We start from the raw sequence: 20,718 nt of genomic DNA on the forward strand, positions 1-20,718 counted from the left end.
AACAGATTTTCAGGTTCATGCTAGACAGTTATAAATTTCTTCTTTTTTCGCATAGGAAGTTAGGTGTCTCTCTTTATTAATCACCACCATTGCACACTATAGTAGTGATGGGAAGTAGATTAGTTTCCCTCTTTTGTATTATGTTGATCCTTTGATTCAGGAGCCACGTTATATTAGATGGTATGCCATTTTTTGAGGTATTTTGGCATGGATTTAGATAGATGTCATGCATTGGGATAGTGGAGGACGACCTTTCCTTTCGCTTCAGAACTAGTTTATTTATTTCTTGAGAGGTTTCTAGATATGAGACCTACATTTGATTGTCGACATCCTATGCTAATCACTAAAGTCTGAATGCGCATGTGGTGGAAGATGATGCCCAAGAGGGGCCTACCAAAGTATATAGCCAGGATTTCTACTAAAGCATTCACGCTACTATCCAGTGAGGATGACCATGTGTTTGTCACATTGGTGTTTCTGGATATGGGGATTGATTGGAGACAGTGTCCAAAAATCCTCTTCATAGTAGCTAAGCCTCCAGATGAGAGATTTAATATTAATATTTTATTAAATTAATCTAGTTTCATTTTATTATTTTAATTAATTAGAATAAAATTTATTCTAAGATGTTCTTTAACTTATTTGGTTAATTTTTTAATATTAAAATTGTCTAATTGTTGTTGTGTACTATATATTTTGTAGCCATCGACACATTCCATGGGGACATACCTCCTTCCCAACCGGATGGAGGAGATGAGGAGATGGATGAGGCCCAAGAGGGTGAGGAACATCCTCAAGGGGTGTGGGTGTCCAGGGTTATAGGGTTGGTCTGCGATTTTAGATGAACTACTATGAAATATTAGCTAGAGTTTTGATTGACCAGGAGTCCGCCCTGTGAGGGCTCGAGATATCAATGCATATCATAGGTTCTTGGATCTCTGAGGGATTATCAGCATGAGAAGATGACTCTTATGTTTCATATCAGCAGAGCTAGTAGGCTATTGACAGCGAGGAGGGATGCAAAGAATGTAGCAAAAAATAGGGTTAGATGAGGGTGGTGATGATGATGATGAGGGTGATTATCATGATCATTATGATGAGGGTGGTGATCACGATTCTTCTGGTAGTATCACCCCATCGGATCATGGCCATCAGGGTGGCAATGATTCTTCTAGAATTATACCTCCTCACCAGTTTCTTAATGTTGAGATGCTAGAACTAGAGGATGTGCCTTATGTTTCTTCTGACATAGTGGAGCAGCCACCTCCTCCCCCACCTCAGAGTACGACAGACCGTGTCAAGGAATTAGTTGACCATCCATTGTCTTCTACTGTAGACTAGGCATCTCCTCCTAATCCACCTTAGTTGAGTTTGATAGACATTGAGGGAGTAGTTAACCATCCATCATCTTCTACTGCAGACCAGACTAACACTATTACATCTATTGTATCGACAAGTATTTGATTGCACTTATTTGACTTGATATATATATATATATATATATATATATATATATATATATATATATATATATATATGATGCATTTTTTTGTTCATGTTTACGTACTTAATTTATATGTTGGTGTTGATGTGTATATTGTTATGTCATGTTATATATGTTCATTTAATGTGCTTGCAGATAGATGTGTATGTGATAGAAGTTATTTTGCATGATATTTATATTAATTTGAGGATATGTGTGGTGATGATGTTAGATTACAATGTTTGTGTTTTGTTAGATGTGATTACGATGATTATGCCCTGTTATATTATTATATTTGTGTGATAACTAATGACATTTATATGTGCTAGAGGTGTATATAGTTAGATGATGGTAGTGAATTCAAATGTGTATCTTAGATGATGTTTATGTTTGTTACATGGTTATCATCATGATGTTTATTTTTAAGGAATAATATTTATTATATATTATGTATTGGTGAACTTATGTCAAACTTTTATATATGAAATTGCATGCAAAATGACTTACTTTAAAAAAATGCAAAGATATTTTACAAATTACAAAGTTTAGTATGGTTGAAACTACAATTGTAAAATTACAATAAATAATTTTCTATTACTTAGATAGTTCATTGATATTCAATCTAACTTAATTAGTAAATTATTTTAATACTCATAAGGAAAAAATAATTAAACGTAAAACAATTTAGCTAGTTCTTAATAAGATGAAAATGTGTATCTCATTTATTTTTTAATATAAAATATTATTAATAATAAATTGTTCAAAAATACAATTTAACTAATTCAATATTGGTTTATAAAATTCAATCTATTGTTAAATTCAAAAAGCTTAAGTTAGAATTTTTTATAACCAGCCCAGATCCATCTTAACTCTAGATCTACCAAGCATTAAGAGGGATCAAATCTCTTGAGAAGCAAAAATATTTTAGAGCGAAAAGATATTTGATCCCTCTAGGTGCTTGGTAGATCGAGAGTTAAGATAGATCTAAGCTAGTATAATATACATGTAGTTTACATTGAAATATTTTATTTATAATTCACGTTTTTTACATTAAAATGTTAAAATATGCCCCCTAATATTTTTTTCTATATGTATACTTTTAACTATTTTTATTATTAATATTTTCTAAAATACTACATATCAAATCCATATTAAACATTAAAAAAATTACAAATATCCCTCATACATTGAATTAGAAAGAAACTATTAATGGAATAATAATTCTCTCGATATTTCTTACTAAAGTGAAAATATAAGTAAATTTTCAATTTAAATTACTTTATTTTTCTCTATATAAAGTATCTATTAAATTATGTTATTTAATATGGACATTGAAATATTTTACTTATGGTTGACAATAAAATAGTTTTTGTTATAAATATTTTTTTGTTCTAAATATCACACGTAAATGGAACTTAGAATGAATTACACATAATGTACTATCAATAATAATATTTCTTGTCATGTGAAAAAATTACAGTTCTTCCTTGTAGTAAAAACTAAATTATATTTTTTTACTCATTACATTTATTCCTCATAAAATAAAAAGCTATTTTTTAACTTCCGGTTACTTTGCATCTCTATATAAGATTAAGGTGTAAATTGAAGTATTGTGATTATAGCCGACATTAATTTCTTTTGTTATTACAACTTTTAATTTGTTAATTTAAATTATTATTTTACTATTTTTAAATGTAACATTACATGACAACATCTCTCCCATAGTGAGCTATAGAGCCCCTCTTGGTGCAATTAATATATATTTAATATAACTTAAAAATTCTATTTTTATAAAAATTAATTTATTACTAAAGTTATGAGATTTTCAAGCAATTTAAATTTAATATTTATAGTAACTCTTACCAATTTAATTTAGAAATTTCTCTCTCTAAAGATGAGGATCAAGAAATGTAAAATAAGGCTTGTGAAGTTACTTGTAGTTGGGGATTTTCTTTATTGGACCTGCGAAATTATTGTATATAGGTCAACTCATTAGCAACAATGAAATCAGAACAATTATAGTGAATTATATTAATATGTGAAAAAATATTGTTACGTATATAAACAAATAAATAAAAATGTAATTTACAAGAGAAAACTCATAAGCCTAGATAATCATGTATGGTGTAAGCACATATACCATACAACGTAAACCTCCTATTTGTTGCAATGGGTCTTGATACATCATACACATATATCCCTTCCCATACTTCCTTCAATTCATCTACCAATGGTTGTAAATAGACATCCATATTCTTCACTTGTCTTCTACCAGGGACTGTGATAGTCAACATAAGATGTTCATTCTTCATGGACAAACATGGAGGGATATTGTTATTGATCACTACTACAAATGAAACAGAATGGTTGGTGTTTTGAAGGGAATATGGATTGATGCCATCCATGGCTATGCTGAGTCATAGACTTCGTACTTCATCCTTTAATTTTTTAGGCCATGTATCCTATATATGCTTCATGGCTATTATATCTGTTGGGAATCACATAACTCCTGACTCACTTTTGTGTGAGGTATGTCATTCTTGCAACATAGCTAATTATTTGCAATGAAAGAGTCTTTGAATCCTTGGGATTATAGGCATGCGCCTCAATATCTTATGAGGGCCCTGTGATTTACTCATTTTTTTATTATGGTACCTTTCATTCCCACATTTCGAACACATCTCTTTGTCTACATATTCTCCTCTATATAGAATACAATCATTCAGACATGCATGATATGATATGTACTCAACAGCCAACATTTTCGACAACTACTTTGCCTCTTCGTAGCTACCTGGAAAGACATTATCACTGAGAAGAACCTTATATTTGAATATCCTACAGTTGGTGGGAAATATAATTGTACAATGTCAACATTTAATATTCATAAAATAAACCATTTTAAATTAGAATTGTGTGACAAAATATAAAGAACTTGATCGATCGTACAGGTCAATTACCTCAATATTACCAAGAAATATGCATCCAACATGCCAAATTTTTCTTTCAAATTGTACAACAACATCATTGTCCCTAGTTAAGTTGACTTTGAATTGCTGCCAAGTCCAAAGAGATGGGTGGTGGAATCCCATTTCAGGCTTTCAAATAAGGTATCAACAATATGAGCATCATTCCCTAGCTCATCATTTTGGAATGCATCTAACAACATTTCCTCCATGGCAGTCATATCTCGTACGTAATCATCCATACCAACCTCTATTTTATTGCCTCCATTGCCAACTTGTGATGAAGAACTACCATTATTATAATCATTCCTAATTGGTGAATCTAGACGTAGTGGGAATTGAATAGGTGGTTGATTCATCCATTCTTTATATGTTTCCTATCTGATTCTTTCTCTTAATGCAACCTTCTCTTGAGTTGACATTGTAATGGGGTGCATCAGAAGATGGTAGGTGGGTCGCTCATCATCACTAGAATCCTAATTTCAAAAAATATTGAATGTCATTAGTACAATATCAATGATATTAGTAAGCACATAAATGAAATTGGTTTGTTGAAATTACATTATACCAAACAATTATTACCATCACTGATCTAGGATTGTAGCTAGAAGGTGCCACATTCTAATTGGAAGGGTGAAGAGGTTATCCATTTTCATCTACCAACTATTTGTGATATGTTTCTCCTGATAAGAGCTTCCGACATTTTTGAATTGGAGGAATATTTTATGCATCTAAAATCAATTATGAATCAGGATCCTGCAAATTTGGATACATTTTTATTCAAATTGAAATGGATTAAAAAAAGTCAATTAGATAATCGAAATATAAATATAATTTAATCTTATTGGAAATGGAAAGGGGGAACTCTGTGAAATACTTTGATCAGCAATATGGAACGAGATGGAATTTGAAGAATTGTCCATTTGATATTATTGAGATTTTTTCCTAGCATTTGAAAAAAATCATAAATAAAATTTTGTGTGCATATCTAAAATTAATCTCGAGAACCATATAACCACAGTCTGAATTTCAATATAGTTTTCAAATCACATTTCAAGAATAAGGCAACTTTAAGTGCAAAATGTATACTATGAACTACTTTAATTCAAGTGGATGTATCCTAAAGGATAATTTGAGATTAATATGTCATTTTATGTGAACATAAAATTTCAGATAGTTTTTAAACCAGACCGATGCACTTATATGAATAAATCGCTTTGATGCATTTAAATAATACCAGCACCGAGACATTTAAATAATACCCACACCAATTTTTGACATTCTGAGAAAAAAAATAAAATAAAATAAAAATATGTTATCATATCGGTTCTCTTGTATAAAAAAGCATCAATGCATTTAAAAAAAAAAGAGCATTGGCATGCCCCTATTTCCAAATTTAAAAAAAATAAAAATGAATTCAACAAACACAGTGCTTTTATAATATATATTATGAACTACTATAATACATAGCTTTTAAGCCCTACCGATGTGCTTATCAGAATAGAGCACATTGATGCATTTAAAAAATATCATCTCTGAGGTGTTCAAATAATGCTCACTGTTAGGATATTCCGACACCTAAGAAATAGTTAAGTATAACTTGGTCTAGTATAGAGTTAGGTAAAGTGTGTTTCTTTACTATGTACATTTTGTAACTTACAATCCGACAGTCACGATATGTAGTGATCCGACGGTTCATTCTCTCCTCGGTATTACCGACACTTGATCCATGGCTTAACACCCGATTGGTCCATGATCTCTATTTAAAGAGCATGGAGGGTCATTTGTAGGTTAACTGTTCATGAGAGAAGCTTATGTAAAATTTCATTCTTTTATTAATAAATTGCCTGAAGTGGCCACGTTGGCTCAGGCCGTGGACTATTTCCCTCTTTGAGGGTTTTAACCACGTCAAAATACTGGTGTATTGATCTGTGATCTGTGTGTGAGCGGTGTCCTTTGGTGTTCTATCTGAGGAACTTACCCTGTAAATTCCTACATGGTATCAGAGCTATTTGATGCAGGAGCATGTGACTCAGAGGGAAAAAGTCTTCCAACTTATTCCAAAAATCCAAAAAAATCTACAGGCAAGGGAGTGGGGTCCTTTAGCCTGCAATTTCCATGTTTTTTAGTTCAAGATAGGATAAAATTGAGAATAAAACATGCTAATTATATCACAGATGGATAAGCTGTAATAAAGCTTTTACGCTTTAAATCATTCCTTTAAAGCATGCTTTTGTAATAGATAAGGTCTGAGAAGACCTATCCATTATTATAAATAAAGAGGCAACGAGACTCGCATTAGAGAGGAGCGGTGCCGGAAGCATTATTATTGAAAACGTTTCTCTCGGCGTTTCTAAATCAATGGTTTCTGTTAATATGTATGCATAGCTTATTTCACTGTGTATTGAAAGTGTTGAATTGCCTTATTGTTCCCCGCATGATGCATTTACTATGTATTTAAGCATTTTGGGTCGTTTTCTTTTCATTGTGGCGACTCTTTAAATTCATTTTTATAAAGTCAGAGGAGAACTCTGTTTACACAGAGTAATTACGATATTTCTCTTAAGCGGAACAGTGGGCGGACGTGAAGCTTTATCAATATTGGTTCTTACCCTTATCGGGTCCAAAACCAATATCGCATTGGAGAGGGCCTTTATAACTGTGGAATGTGTGCGCTCTGATATCCCGGAGCCGAAGTAATATAAATCGCAGTATAAAAGGTCGTCGGGTCCGCAAGGGCCTTTGGAACTGTGCGGACATCCGGATCCGAAATATTATAAAGCGGAGCATAAAGGGGCGTCGGATTACAAATTTGCCTATAAGGACCGCCGATATTCCGGACCCGAAATCTATATATAGAAGGGAGCATAAGGTGCGTCGGGTCCGCGGGGTGTTCGCATCGCATATTGGAGGCATTGGTACCATAGAGTCCGCCGATAGCGATTTCCGATATCGCATCGGGAAAAAGGGAAAGGGGAAGCATAAAGCGCCAATAGTGTTCCAAAGTAATTCTTTAGAATTACTGCCCGATAGCTAAAGCCTCCGATAGTATTTTGGGGTAATTCTTTTAGAATTACCGCCCGATAGGAATAAAGCCACTATTTATCAATTAGCAAGGTTTGTGGGGTTCAGAGAGGAATAAATGAAGCTATTAGTTTAATGACTGATAGGCATAAGGAAGGAGAAAGAGAAGTCGAGATTGAGATTGAAGAAATCGCTGCCAGATTGGGAAGGTTATCCTTAACGTCTGCACCCACGCCATCACTATTTGAGGGCCGTGTCTGTTGGTGATCCAAATCTGAAGCCGGTAGAACTGTATCAGACTGCCGTTTCCTAGATCTACTATTTCTGACTACTTTCGGGCCGAGAGGACTGCTCTATTGTGTTGGGAACATCTGTTCCACTGAGGAACCCCTTTCATTTCATGCGAAAAGGTTTCCGATAGCCCTAGCTACGTCATTTTTAAGATCTAGAGGTAGATAGTGTTTATTTGCAGTTTACAGTTATTTTCTCTCTGTTTATTTCAGTTTCGGTTTATTTAGCCTTTTTTATTACCGGATCTATACCTTTCATTTCTGCGTATGCTCTTTGCCCCACGACTCTGTGCGATCTGGGCAAATTAGAAACAAAAGGAAGGATTTTTCTCATGTGTATGCTCTTTTCCGCTGCGCCCTAGTGTGATCTCGTAAAATCAGAAACATTGAGGAAAATATTTAGTTTCCGGCTAAAGCTAACTTCGAGCCACAAGGTTCATTTTTTTTTGTATGTCCGTGTTGGGTTTTGTGTTTTTTGTTTTGTAAGGAAAAATAGCTTTCTCAAAGCAAGCACGCAACCCAAAGCTTCAACCAGTTTCCGACATTTCGAAAAAAAAAATATGTTATCATTTTGGTGCTCTTATACAAAAACACATCGATGCGTTTAAAAAAAACCAGTGCCGCTACACACCAGTTTCCAGATTTTAGAAAATAAAAATGAATTCAACCAACTCTGTGCTCTTATAACAATTAGAGCATTGTTTCTTTTAAACATAAACTACACCATTGTGTTAAAAAAATTAATCGCACCGTTTCGGGATTTTGAAAATTTTTAAAAAATTACAAAAAAAGAAAAATTGTATCATGCCAATGCGTTGAAGAAATTTGATGCCCTGACAATGTCATTACGCTTTTCCTATAAACACACTGATTCACTTGACTATAGAATGCACTGATGTGTGGAGAAATTGAAAAAAAAACCACCATTTTTTTCATTTTTTAAAATTAAAAAATGAGGAGCAATTAATTTTTCGAAATATAATTTCATAAATTATTTTAAATAGTAAAAGTTATTCATTATTTCATTATTTTACCCAAAATTTCAAGGGAGTGATTTGCAAGAGAGACATATCAGGATCACTATGCAACAACAAAACTATTCAGAAGATCATACGCTGAAAGGTATGGTGATTCACTCAAAACCCAGCATAGTAAAAATTTTAAATTTATTGTTTATTTTACTAATAAAAAAAATTACAATTTTTGTTAGGGTTTTATTAAAAGAGAGATCATTTGCAAGAGAGACATGGGAGCATTGTGGAGCAAAAAAAAATTTTGGAACCGCCCAAAGATCAAAATTTGAAAGGTATGATAACTCAAAACCCTCGATAGAAAAAATTATAAATTTTACTATTAATTTGTTTTACAATTTCTATTAGATTTATTCACAATTCGGAAAAATAAAATAAAAACCTTGTATAATAAAAAATTTACTCTAAATTTTACTAATAAAAGTTCTTACAATCTTTGTTCTGATTTAATTTAATTAAAATATAAAAAAAAAAAAAAAACAAAAACAAATAAATTCAATATTTACCTTAAACCCTTGTTTTTTTCTGCAAAAGTTCACTTTAGGGTTTAACTTCCTCTACCACTTTACAATTAGGGGTTTTCATTTTAAGCATTTTATATTTAATTGGTTTGTGTACTTACTATATATATAAGGTGTTTAACACACTTATTCAATTAGATCCAAACCCTGTCGGCCCTCTCCATTTTTTTTTAAAAACGGTTATATGTTCCAGCTTGATCTAACGGATATCACACAATCTCACGCTCCAATTAGCACATCGATTAATACTCTGAAAGCACACAAGAAAAGTTGTTTTCCCATGCTACGTGTCAACCCTAAGGTTAATCGCGTAGAATTTAGAAATACAACTTCCCACCTTTAGGGCGCGCGAGAAACCATTTCCTGTCTTTGAAAATTGCCCACATGCTTAAATCAAAACCTTTAAGAAGCTAGGCTTAATAAAGGGTTAACATTTAATCTCCACCATTCATATTTCATTGATATTATCTGTCGATCTGGTCAATCCAATGGTTTCCATTGTGCTATTCAATCGACTCCAGTTTCGATTGAACACTTCTCCTCTATTGATCTGTTCTGAAATCCAATGGCTCTCTCGTTGTTTATCGATGGAATTCACATACATACAAACCTTTCTCTACCATACTTTATCTAAGGCGAAGTTCATAGGAACTTTGTCCCTTACACTCGCACACGCATATTTATTAATTTACAGTAAAGAACAATATGTAAACCATACACAGACACACAAAACTCATATAACACATAGATGTATAATAACACGTATATTTCACTTATATATATAGAACTTGATTACCAGCTAAGGCCTCTCGACCTTAGTCACAAATTGCCCTGCGACTACATTGTGTACTCTCCTCCCTCTTTCACACAACACAGACTTTCTTATATAAGAAATTAAAAAATTGAGGGATCGTTTAAGATCCATGAGTTTCTCCCACAATCGCTCCATCAAATCCCCTAAATATCTCTATATGCACACATGGCGGATAATTACATTTAATCAAGCCTTATCAATTCCATCAATTTAGCTATGTTTAAACAGAATTTTCCCTGGTTTACAATGATTGTCCACGTTTCCCTTTTCATAGCTCAAAAATTAATTTTTGATTAAGGGTGCTCCTATGCTCCTGCATCAGACTCCCAAGGCACAAAAATTTATGACCTCCTGGTCATATGCTTCTGGTCTTCTAACAGCTTTAACTTGCGAGATGCAATCAGCCTCTGCAGTAATAAGTCTCCTTCTTGCTACACATGCCTCACTAATCTTCTCTCCTCTTAGCTCAGTCTTTCGGCATCTCTCTAGTTCTCTCCTCTTTGGAACCAATTGATCAATCCATGCTCTAGCCTACTGCAAATCTTCTCACCTTCCTCTACTACTATCTGCACAAAAGTATAAAGACCACACACTTACCAAATCACAACATCATTGCACCTCCTTTTGAACGCAGAATCTTCTTCGGCTCTGATACCAAAAATGATGACATCTTAGTTGCTTTGATACAGCAAAGCTGCATCTTTACAAATTTCATGTGTGGACCTATGGGTTATGGGCCCACGTATACGTCGGAAGCTTTTAAATTAGTGGACTTCACAACAAAACCCGACCAATCAACCAACAAACAAATGAATGGTCTTGATGCCGGAACTCAAATAAAATTAAATCCTCTTTGATAACATATCGAATCTGATAGGTTCATTAACCCACGCACATGGTTCATGCACGATTATCATCCGATCACCCATTACACGAACAGTCTGATCACTCGGAACTGTAAACTTTTTTTAATGAGTTTATCGAGTCCGCTAGCTGAGGTAACTTGCTTGCAAGTTTCCGCGCGATCACCATAGATCTTCTTCCATCGAATGGTTGTCACATCATCCGCTTGCCGACTAGTCCGGACAATCTCCACCGTTGATCTACTCTGGCTTGATCTAATGGATATCGCGCAATCTTGCGTTCCAATTATCACGTCGGTTAATACTCCGAAAGCACATGATAAAAGTTGTTTTCCTGTGCTATGTGTCAACTGCTAAGGTTAATTGCGTAAAATTTAGAAATACAGCTTCCCAACTTAGAGCATGTGAGAAACCACTTCCTGTCTTTGGAAACCACCCACGTGCTTAAATAAAAACCCTTAAGAAGCTTGGCTCAATAAATGGTTAGTGTTTTTAATCTCCTCCATTCATCTTCTATTGATAGTATCCGTCAAGTTGGTCAATCCAACAGTTTCCGTTGTGTTGTTCAATCGACTCCAGTTTCGATTGAACACTTCTCCTCCGTTGATCTGTTCTTAAATCCAACATCTCTCTCATTGTTTATCGATGGAATTCACATACACAGAAACCTATATTTTCCATACTTTATCTAAGACAAAGTTCATAGGAACTTCGTCCTTTACACTCGCACATGCATATTTATTAATTTACTGTAAAGAACAATACATAAACCATACACAAACACATAAAACTTAGATAACACACAAATGTATAATAACACGTATATTTCACTTATATACAAAACTTGATTACAGGCTAAGGCCTCTCAGCCTTAGTCACAAATTGCCCTGCGACTACATTGTGTACTCTCCTCCCTCTTTCACACAACATAGACTCTCTTATATAAGAAATTAAAAAAGGGAGGGATAGTTTAAGATCCATGAGTTTCTCCCACAATCTCCTAATCAAATCCCCTAAATCTCTCTATACGCACACATGGCAGATAATTACATTTAATCGAGCCTTATCAATTCCATCAATTTAGCTCTGTTTAAACAGAATTTGCCCCGGTTTACAATGATTGTCCACATTTCCCTTTTCATAGCTCAAAATTTAATTTTTGATTAAGGGTGCTCCTATGCTCCTGCATCATAAAACATTCCTCCAAATAACCCAAGTCATGGAAATAGCTCAAGCACTAACAACAGTTCCAACAAAGAATGATGATCTATTTGGATATCAATGTGACCTCTTGTATTTTTTGAAATAATTGTCTGTGAAAATCTAACATTTTGTTTAATGTAATTGGAAATAGTGTCCCAATTGAAAGACAATGGGTTACCATTAACACTATCATTTTGTATAATAAATGGTATTTTATTAATATATAATAAAATACATTTTAATTTATTCTATTGTGTTATGTAATGTCCTTGTGAAATGTTACACCCTGATCAAATATCTGGATGATTAAGTATTATGATAAAGAGAACTAAAATCTGATAATATAAGAAATTAATATCCAAACATAATATACAAATGCACTAATCAAATTTTAATTTATATGAATACTCTTATAAGATATATGTTGATTTTTCGATGAATAATTATTTTTAATTACAATAATTTCACTGTTAAGGGTCGATGTTTCTAAAAAAGAGAAAATCTCATACAAAAAATTGGTGCATCCATAACATAACAACACATCAGTGCGTTATGTTATATAAAAGCACTTTGATGGCATCATTTTGCATGGATGATGCCTTTTCGAAAAATGACAGGAACAAGGCATTTATCTCTTCAAGCACCGATATTGTTTGCAATTAACACTCTGGTGCATTGTAATTCTTAACGCGCTATCGCTTTCATAGAACTAACACCTCATTCCTACAAAATATTATTTCCAACCTTGGTGCATTATTAAAATTAACAACATCAATCCTTTTATACATTTAAAAAAAAAAAAAAATACTAGTGTGTTTATGCAAATGGTACGTGACAGCGTTGCGAGTTTAAACCAAAGCACTAAGACTGCAATTATTTTTTGCGTGCCCCGGTGTCAATCCTTACTCAAACGCCCCGAAGATTTTTTTGCTATTAGAACCAATTCATTATGAAACGTAACAGCACTAGTCCTTTTATATCACTAATGCACTTGGGATTTTATACAAACTATACGCATCAACATTGTAAGTTTCAACAAAAGCATTGACACAACAATTACTTTTTGCATGCGTCGGTGTCGTTCCTTACATGAATGCCCCGAGGATGTTTTTATTTATTAGCACTGGTGTGTTATATATTATGCACGGGTGTACTTTGGATTCAAAGCCTCGATGATTTTAGTTATGTATGCATCCTGGAGTGTTTATATATGTAGTGCACTGGTGTTACTTGTTCAAAAAAAAAAAAAAACAACAACAACAACAACATCCACTAAAACCTTTGGTTCCCCAGATTTTTTCAATTGTGATGAATTTTCATTAAAATGTCCACTAAAAAATCTACTATCACAAACGAATGTTTTAGCTGATTTTTGGGACAATTTTTTCCAATTATATAACACTAAAAACCTCTGTTATAACCTCTGCTAGAGGGTATTTTCCTTGTAATGTCGCAAGCCAATTTGGTGTTTAGCTATATCATGACCCTAAGTTCTACTATTATTATTATTATTATTATTATTATTATTATTATTATTATGATAATATGTACATGTGATTATTATCATTATAATTAATACTATTTCATAATACATTTCATGTTATCAAGATTGAAAAAAAATCAAAACATATATACATTTAAAAAACTTGTAATAAGGTTCTTAACCATGGTGGTTAACTCATTACTTTACCATGAAGATTCTTAACTTGTAAATAGTCCTTGTTATAATACATGGACCAATAGCATAACTTGCTAACACCGCATATCCAAAAAATCATAACTCATGTTCATATGGCATTTTTTAATTAATCAATTTAATTAAAATAATATAAAGGGTATAACTACTTTTGATATCAGTATCAACTTTTGATTTGTGATTATTATTGAAAATATTCTAACATATTCCATGGAGGTTGAACCCTACCATCCACCTAATAATTATTGATTATTAAATTAAAATTTTAGAAGCCCTATTCCAAAATAGACATGCCTATCCACGTAAAAATTATATTTTGTGTATTCAAAAAGTATAAATAAAGAATTGTGGCGATGTCAGACCTATCCATACAATTATACATAATGAGTGGAAAGGATAATTTTATAAATAATATTTATACTTTTTTAATGACTTGTTGATTCAGATTGGATTATTGTAATATTTGTTATATATTCCGGTGTTTTCAAAGTGGAAAAAATGGAGGAATTAGCTTATAAGGTCACTTTGACTGGTAGGTTCCAATTTGGAGAATTTTGGTCTAAAACCTTTTATAGTATTTTGTTGACATAAACAAAAAATTATGGGGTCCAAAAAATCTTGTTTGCCCTAGACCCCAAAAGTTATTCGACACTCAAAGACTTCATTGGTGTAAGAATCATGTCAAACAAAATTTGATTCAAAAGTGTTACGTCCCACAAGTTTACCTATCATGTTGACCAACATGGTATGAGTGGATGCCATGTTAGTCCCCATTACTCATTCATATGGGGCTAACTATGTGTGGATTTTGAAGAAGACTATAGAAAGTTCACACCTATAAGTCTAGTTGAGAGTTAAGGAGTCAAACCTTACCCATAGTTGTATATCAATCTATGTTATATACCATGCTAGTACAAGGAGTAGGGATTCCACTTTATGCTATTGTATTTTCTTCCATAGTTGAGTAGAGCAACTAGGAGTGGAAAGTACAAAGTAATATAAAGAGGGTTAGGATTCTATAGCAACCATACAGGCCAAAGATATTGGACAATACCTCTTTCTTTATATTTGCACATTTTCCATACAAGATCAAAGAGAGTAGAGTAGTCTCACTTTCTAGCTAGGTGTTCTCCCATAAAGGTTTCTCGAAGAAAAAATTGTTTCTATTGTTATTGGTTTGTGTATTTCTTTTCGTTTTCTATTTCTTTTTTTTTCAACTAATATAATAGAAACAAATTAAAAAATTTGGAATCTAAAAAATATATTATTAAATATTTCAACAATCTTAAAAATTTGTTGTGACCAACTATTCCCATAAAATATCCATAATAATTTATAAATCACATACACATTTCTTCCATTACTTTAAAAAATAATAAATATTTATATACTTACTCTTAATATTATTATTATAAAACTTGATCAATATTTATAATCTTGTATTTTAATTCAAAAAAATGCAATCGTAAGTCAACTCTTTTTAATATTTTCGTTTCTACTTTTCAATATTCTCACATACTTTAAAAAAAAATCGCCCAAAAATAAAATGCTTAACCCTCATGCAATTTGTAGATGGATAAATATATAACACTCTATGATGCAATTTGGAGATGGATAAATATATTAAAAACATTTATGTAGTGATTGTAATAATTAACGCATTATATTTAAAAACAAGAAGACATCTTGATTAAAAACAAGAAGACATCTTGATTATCCTAATAGGTAATGAAGTCGTCCATTTTCCTTTGTAACGCTTGATGAAAACTAAGTGGGTATGAGGCCGATGATGAGACAGAGTTGAAGTTATGAATAGGATATCGTCCAAAACTAAGTGGGTATGAGGCTGGTAATGAAATAGAAAGTTGAAGTTATGCAAAGGACAGAAAAATAAACGCAATTCCCCGCATAGGGATGGGGCACTAGGGTCCTTGTCCCACTTTCGATGGTCCTTGGGACCCCTTTCGATGGGTAAAATGTTCAACCTTCCTCATAAATTGCATCTGCATTTTTGGTAAGAACGAATCATTCGAGGTACAGTGATGTATGGTTTAACAGTAAGTTTATTTAGGCGAACCCTGGGAGACCGTAGTTCAAATCTCATTGAGTAAACTGGCCTGCTGTGGTGGATGCTCAAGACGCAGATTCCCCACCCCTGCCTTGGTGGCACGAGAGTCTCGCTTTGCTAAAACCACAGGATCTTAGTATATCGACTTCCAGGTAGTTGGACGTACTCTTAGTGTTATAGTGGCAGCTATGATGATTGATCCTGGGTCTCCCATAGATTAGCACTGGCAGTGACTGATTCACCATGTGGTTAAAAAAAAAGTAGTTTAATAGTAAGTTTTGGTGGTGAAACCATTGAGATTGTGGTTTAAATAGTATATAGCTTATTATAATCTCAGTTTAAGGAGTAGGCTTTCCTTATTTGTGAGTCTCAATTTTTGCAAAATCATAAGATTTGGTATATGTGGCTTGTAGGTTGTTGGATATACTCTTGGTGTTACAATGGTAGCCACCCATGTTTGATCATGGGCCTCACCCAGATTAGTCCAAAAAATTAAAGTCTCAGCTCTTGCTACATCATAAGATCTAGTATATGTGGCTTGTAGATTGTTGAATATACTCTTGGTGTTATAGAAGCGGTGACCCAGATTTAATCTTAATCCAAAAAATTACTAATTCCACCGTAAGTAAAAAAAGACGAGGAGTCCCTTTGGGATAGCTCAATTAACAATGCCAGTGGAAATAAAGTCTTGCTTAACTGGAAGCCTTGGGTCCAAATCTTGTACTATCCCCCGATCGGAGTGAGAAATTGAACATGATAAAAATATATTCCTACCAAACTTAAAAAAAAACTAACAATACTCTTTTGATATATATATATATATATATATATATATATATATATAATTAATTTCAACTACAAAATTGGTTGGTTTTAGGGAGAAGCATTCAGAGCTGATTTCATTATTCTTCCAATTAAAAAAATTTTAAGGGCCTTTATTTCGTCTCTTCTGGTTATCCTCGAAGTGGAATGAAACTTCCGAACTTCTTTGGAGAAGATACTCCTTTTCACCTATCATCCAACGATAAAGAATTTGAAATTTTAAAAAAGGTACAAAGAAACTAAACGAATTATAAAAATGGGAGACCATGTAAGATCTATGAGGTTATATAATTAAAAAAATAAAAAAATTACATTTTCAACCTTGAATTTATTTATTTTAAATATATTTTAATTTAAATTTAGTTTTATGGAGTATTTTAAAACATCATTAATATAATTGTGCATTTTTATTATTTATTATTGAAAAAATTAATACAATATTTAATTTATTTAAATATTATATAAAATTGAGTATTTTTTCTTAATTGTTTATATGCAAGATGATATAGCATTATATTTATTGTATTTTTCGATTTTTCCTATATAATTGTTTTATTTATATTTTTTATTTTATTTTCTTAATGTTAAGAAATGAAAATTTAATATAAAATTTGACAAATTATATAGTTTTTATGTTTATATATTTGTGTTTAAAGATTTATTCTGGGAGATAATAGTGTTCCATGTAAGAATTATTGCGTTGATTTTATATGGATGGATTATCATTTTCTCATCTTGTTATTGCCATATCTTTATCACCTTATTTTGTGACAAGTATAGAATGCCTAATGATTCATTTAGAAAATCTTCTTCTTTAATTACTCATTTTTTAATCTATTTCATTTCATCACACTATTAACTTTTATTTTGATTTGTGCAATAATGCATTCTATATATATATGAATTTTATCTCCTAATTCTTCTAATAAAAATTATACATGAATTTTCTAAACATTAGTTTAATATTCTTTAGGCACTAATCTAAAATCCAAACTAAACAATAATACAAAACCATAGTTTGAATTAGTGTTCAAAAATAAACTTCCTCAAAGTCCAATCCCTAAATTATTTTGCATAAAATGGATTTCATATCATTGTTTACCTTGACAATAAAGACCTGTTTACCTTGACAATAAAGACCTAAACTTTGGTTTAGAAAGCTCTTTCTTCAATCTTGTAGCAAAGACCCTTACAACTAATGAATATAAGGTTCAAATTCTCTCACATTTTGTAAGAAAACTTGTCCTCCTCCCTAAATTATATGATAACAATCATTCATGTTAGGGATGTGTGTGTCTTACTACGTCTTACAATGGTATGTCCATTCACATATAATTAAAAAAAAATCGTCTCCAAAATAAATTTTGTACTGCTATCTAGGCACTTACAATTGACCCCATACCCTCACATTGCAATACTTTTACCTCCATTTGTAACCATGTTCTCACATCCATGTAACTATGTTGTCCCCATAAATCTGCTAATGAATTTTATCATCTATTACTTCTCAAGTTAACCCATCACAGTAGCTCATCTCTCCATAATCTCATACAACAAGTCACAATCATGAGATTAATTTCATATATTAAAAATAAACATTCATATACTAGAAAAATAAATATAATTAAAAATAACATAACAACAATACTACACAATTTTCTTAAAATATCTATTAAAAAAACCCATTCATAAAACTTCTATGACCATTTGACCAAATTATCAACCAACTAAACTCAACACTCACTCCACTTACAATGAAAAATTACAACCCTATTTATAAGTATCATTACTTAAAATACTATAAGAAACATACCATGAGTCATCCAAACCATATACATAAACATGATTATTATAAACTAAACACTTTAAACTTCTTTCCATTCAAGTTTATGTAACAAGTTTATGTAACAATCTCCACTTAGTTTCCACTTCTAATGAATACGAAGAAACTAGATTTCTATATAGATTATTTGTTATTTTGAATTTATACTGCAACCTTCAATTAGCTACTATATAAAAATATAACACATATATAATTATAAGTGTGAATGACGCCAAGAACACCTCATGCTTCTCTCGAAATGGGAAAAAGAAAAATATGCAAAGAGACACATGCAAGCTTAATCAACATGGCACGTTCACCATGTACAAAGCCATGAAACATAGCTTCACCCTTGACAACGATGCAACTACAAATATAAAAACTGACGTGGATCGATTTCCCTTCATATATTGGTTTTCACTAATTATGATTATATTTTATGTGGTCTTTACGTTACGTTTTTTACTTCCACGTGGCCAAACATCCACGTACTTTATGATAAGCTCGACGATTAATCACCCTGAGTTTATGAAAAATAAAGGCCTCACTACCCACCAGACCGTATCACGTGAACAGAAACGACATTGTGCTCCATTACACGTCACTGGCAAATTGGCTGAGCCCGGATTTTTCATGAGTTGGGTGACGGGTCTATTCACCTTATTAGCTAACCTGTTGGCAGCTGACAAGTCACCAAAACCAATAAGATATAAACAGCAAAGGACGCATCAAATGATCTGGCATATCCAATTCTGCTGAGCTGTAAATTTTGCAACAGTTATCCCAATCTTGATCCATTATTTCGGTTCCTTTAAAAGGCAAATCTTGGAGCAGGCTTTGGGATCACAAAATCTCTGGCTAATTGTATCTGATTGGCAGACCCTGAAGTAAGTGTAATGGGGTTATTGGATAAGTTGTGGGACGATAGTCTAGCCGGTCCTTGCCGTGACAGTGAGCTAGGCAAACTCAGGAAGACAACTATAACTAATTCTGCCATGGCAACTGCCTCCTCTCCAGGTTCGTTGCTTTGCAGTACCGTAAAATTGCATACATATTTGAATTTGGATTTGAAATGCAGAATTTAATTGGGTTTGATGTGCACATTTAAGCTTGAAGTGAATTAATATTCTGTGGTGGAATATTTGTAGAGGGGAAAGTCTGTTTGAGAATATTGAGGGAACGCACAGCAACAGTAGAATTTCAGCAATTGAATGACGAAGACATACAAGTAACACAGAGGATCATCATTATGAAGCCTCCTTATCTTCGTTCGCCCTCCATGAACAATCCATCTTCCCCTGCAGGTTCAAGCTCTACAATCTCACCATGTTCTCGAAAGTATACATCGAGAGTTGATCTGCTTTCAGTCAGTTTTGCACTGTGACATTCATCGATTTCTTTCTTTTTGTTTTCCATGAGAATCATCAAACCAAATCAGACTGCGTTTATAAATGTTTAGTTGGATTTGGAATATTGTCTGAGAGTGACAACACCAACCTTAGAGCCAGAGAATTGATGGAGAAGTAATAAGTTCAACTAGCATGTAGTTTAAATAGGTTAATTTAACCAGGAAAGGAATGAAGTAATAAGTACAATCAGCATGTAGTTTAAATAGGTTAATTTAACCAAGAAAGGAATGTAACTAACATGAAAACTGAATACAAACACACACTTAATAATTCTGGATTTACATGGTAAAACCCTGATAGAGTGTCAAGGAAATATCCACGGGGCAAGGGATTGGAATTTCTATTCAATCAATAAATGATTTTCCATACAATAGTTCGGGCATTCATCAGTTTTATATATGAGCCTCCGTTACATAACTGTTGATTCGGTATGAAACCAACTTGTCAATAACTAATACAATTTACCCAAATTTACATTAATTAGTTGTCAACTACCAACAAACTCCACCTTGACAACAATTTTCCTAATCCCTTGCCCATGCCCATTCATCATCTTTTCTACAAGCCAAGAGAAGATAAACACCATCGCATCTTCTCCACTGTAACTGGCTTTGTGAATATGTCTGCACAATTCTCTCGCGTATGAACCTTTTGAAGAGGTACTTTTCCGCCATCAATCACATGTCTCAAAAATGATACCTTACAT

General features: G+C 32.7%; 1 protein-coding gene across 1 annotated transcript; it reads left to right on the forward strand.

Moving 5' to 3' along the window:
• Window positions 1-19,470: 19,470 nt before the first annotated feature.
• LOC149175971 (dormancy-associated protein homolog 3-like) lies at window positions 19,471-20,262 on the forward strand. The gene is made up of 2 exons (XM_089422996.1): window positions 19,471-19,620; window positions 19,752-20,262. The coding sequence occupies exons 1-2, from the start codon at window positions 19,500-19,502 to the stop codon at window positions 19,985-19,987; spliced, it is 357 nt and encodes a 118-aa protein (XP_089279122.1). The 5' UTR covers window positions 19,471-19,499; the 3' UTR covers window positions 19,988-20,262.
• The last annotated feature ends 456 nt before the right edge of the window (window positions 20,263-20,718 follow it).

This window comes from Pinus tabuliformis, chromosome 4_1, assembly GCF_031772625.1.
Source record: "Pinus tabuliformis cultivar Carrire ecotype Pingquan chromosome 4_1, CPIR1, whole genome shotgun sequence".
NCBI classification, from domain to species: Eukaryota; Viridiplantae; Streptophyta; class Pinopsida; order Pinales; family Pinaceae; genus Pinus; species Pinus tabuliformis.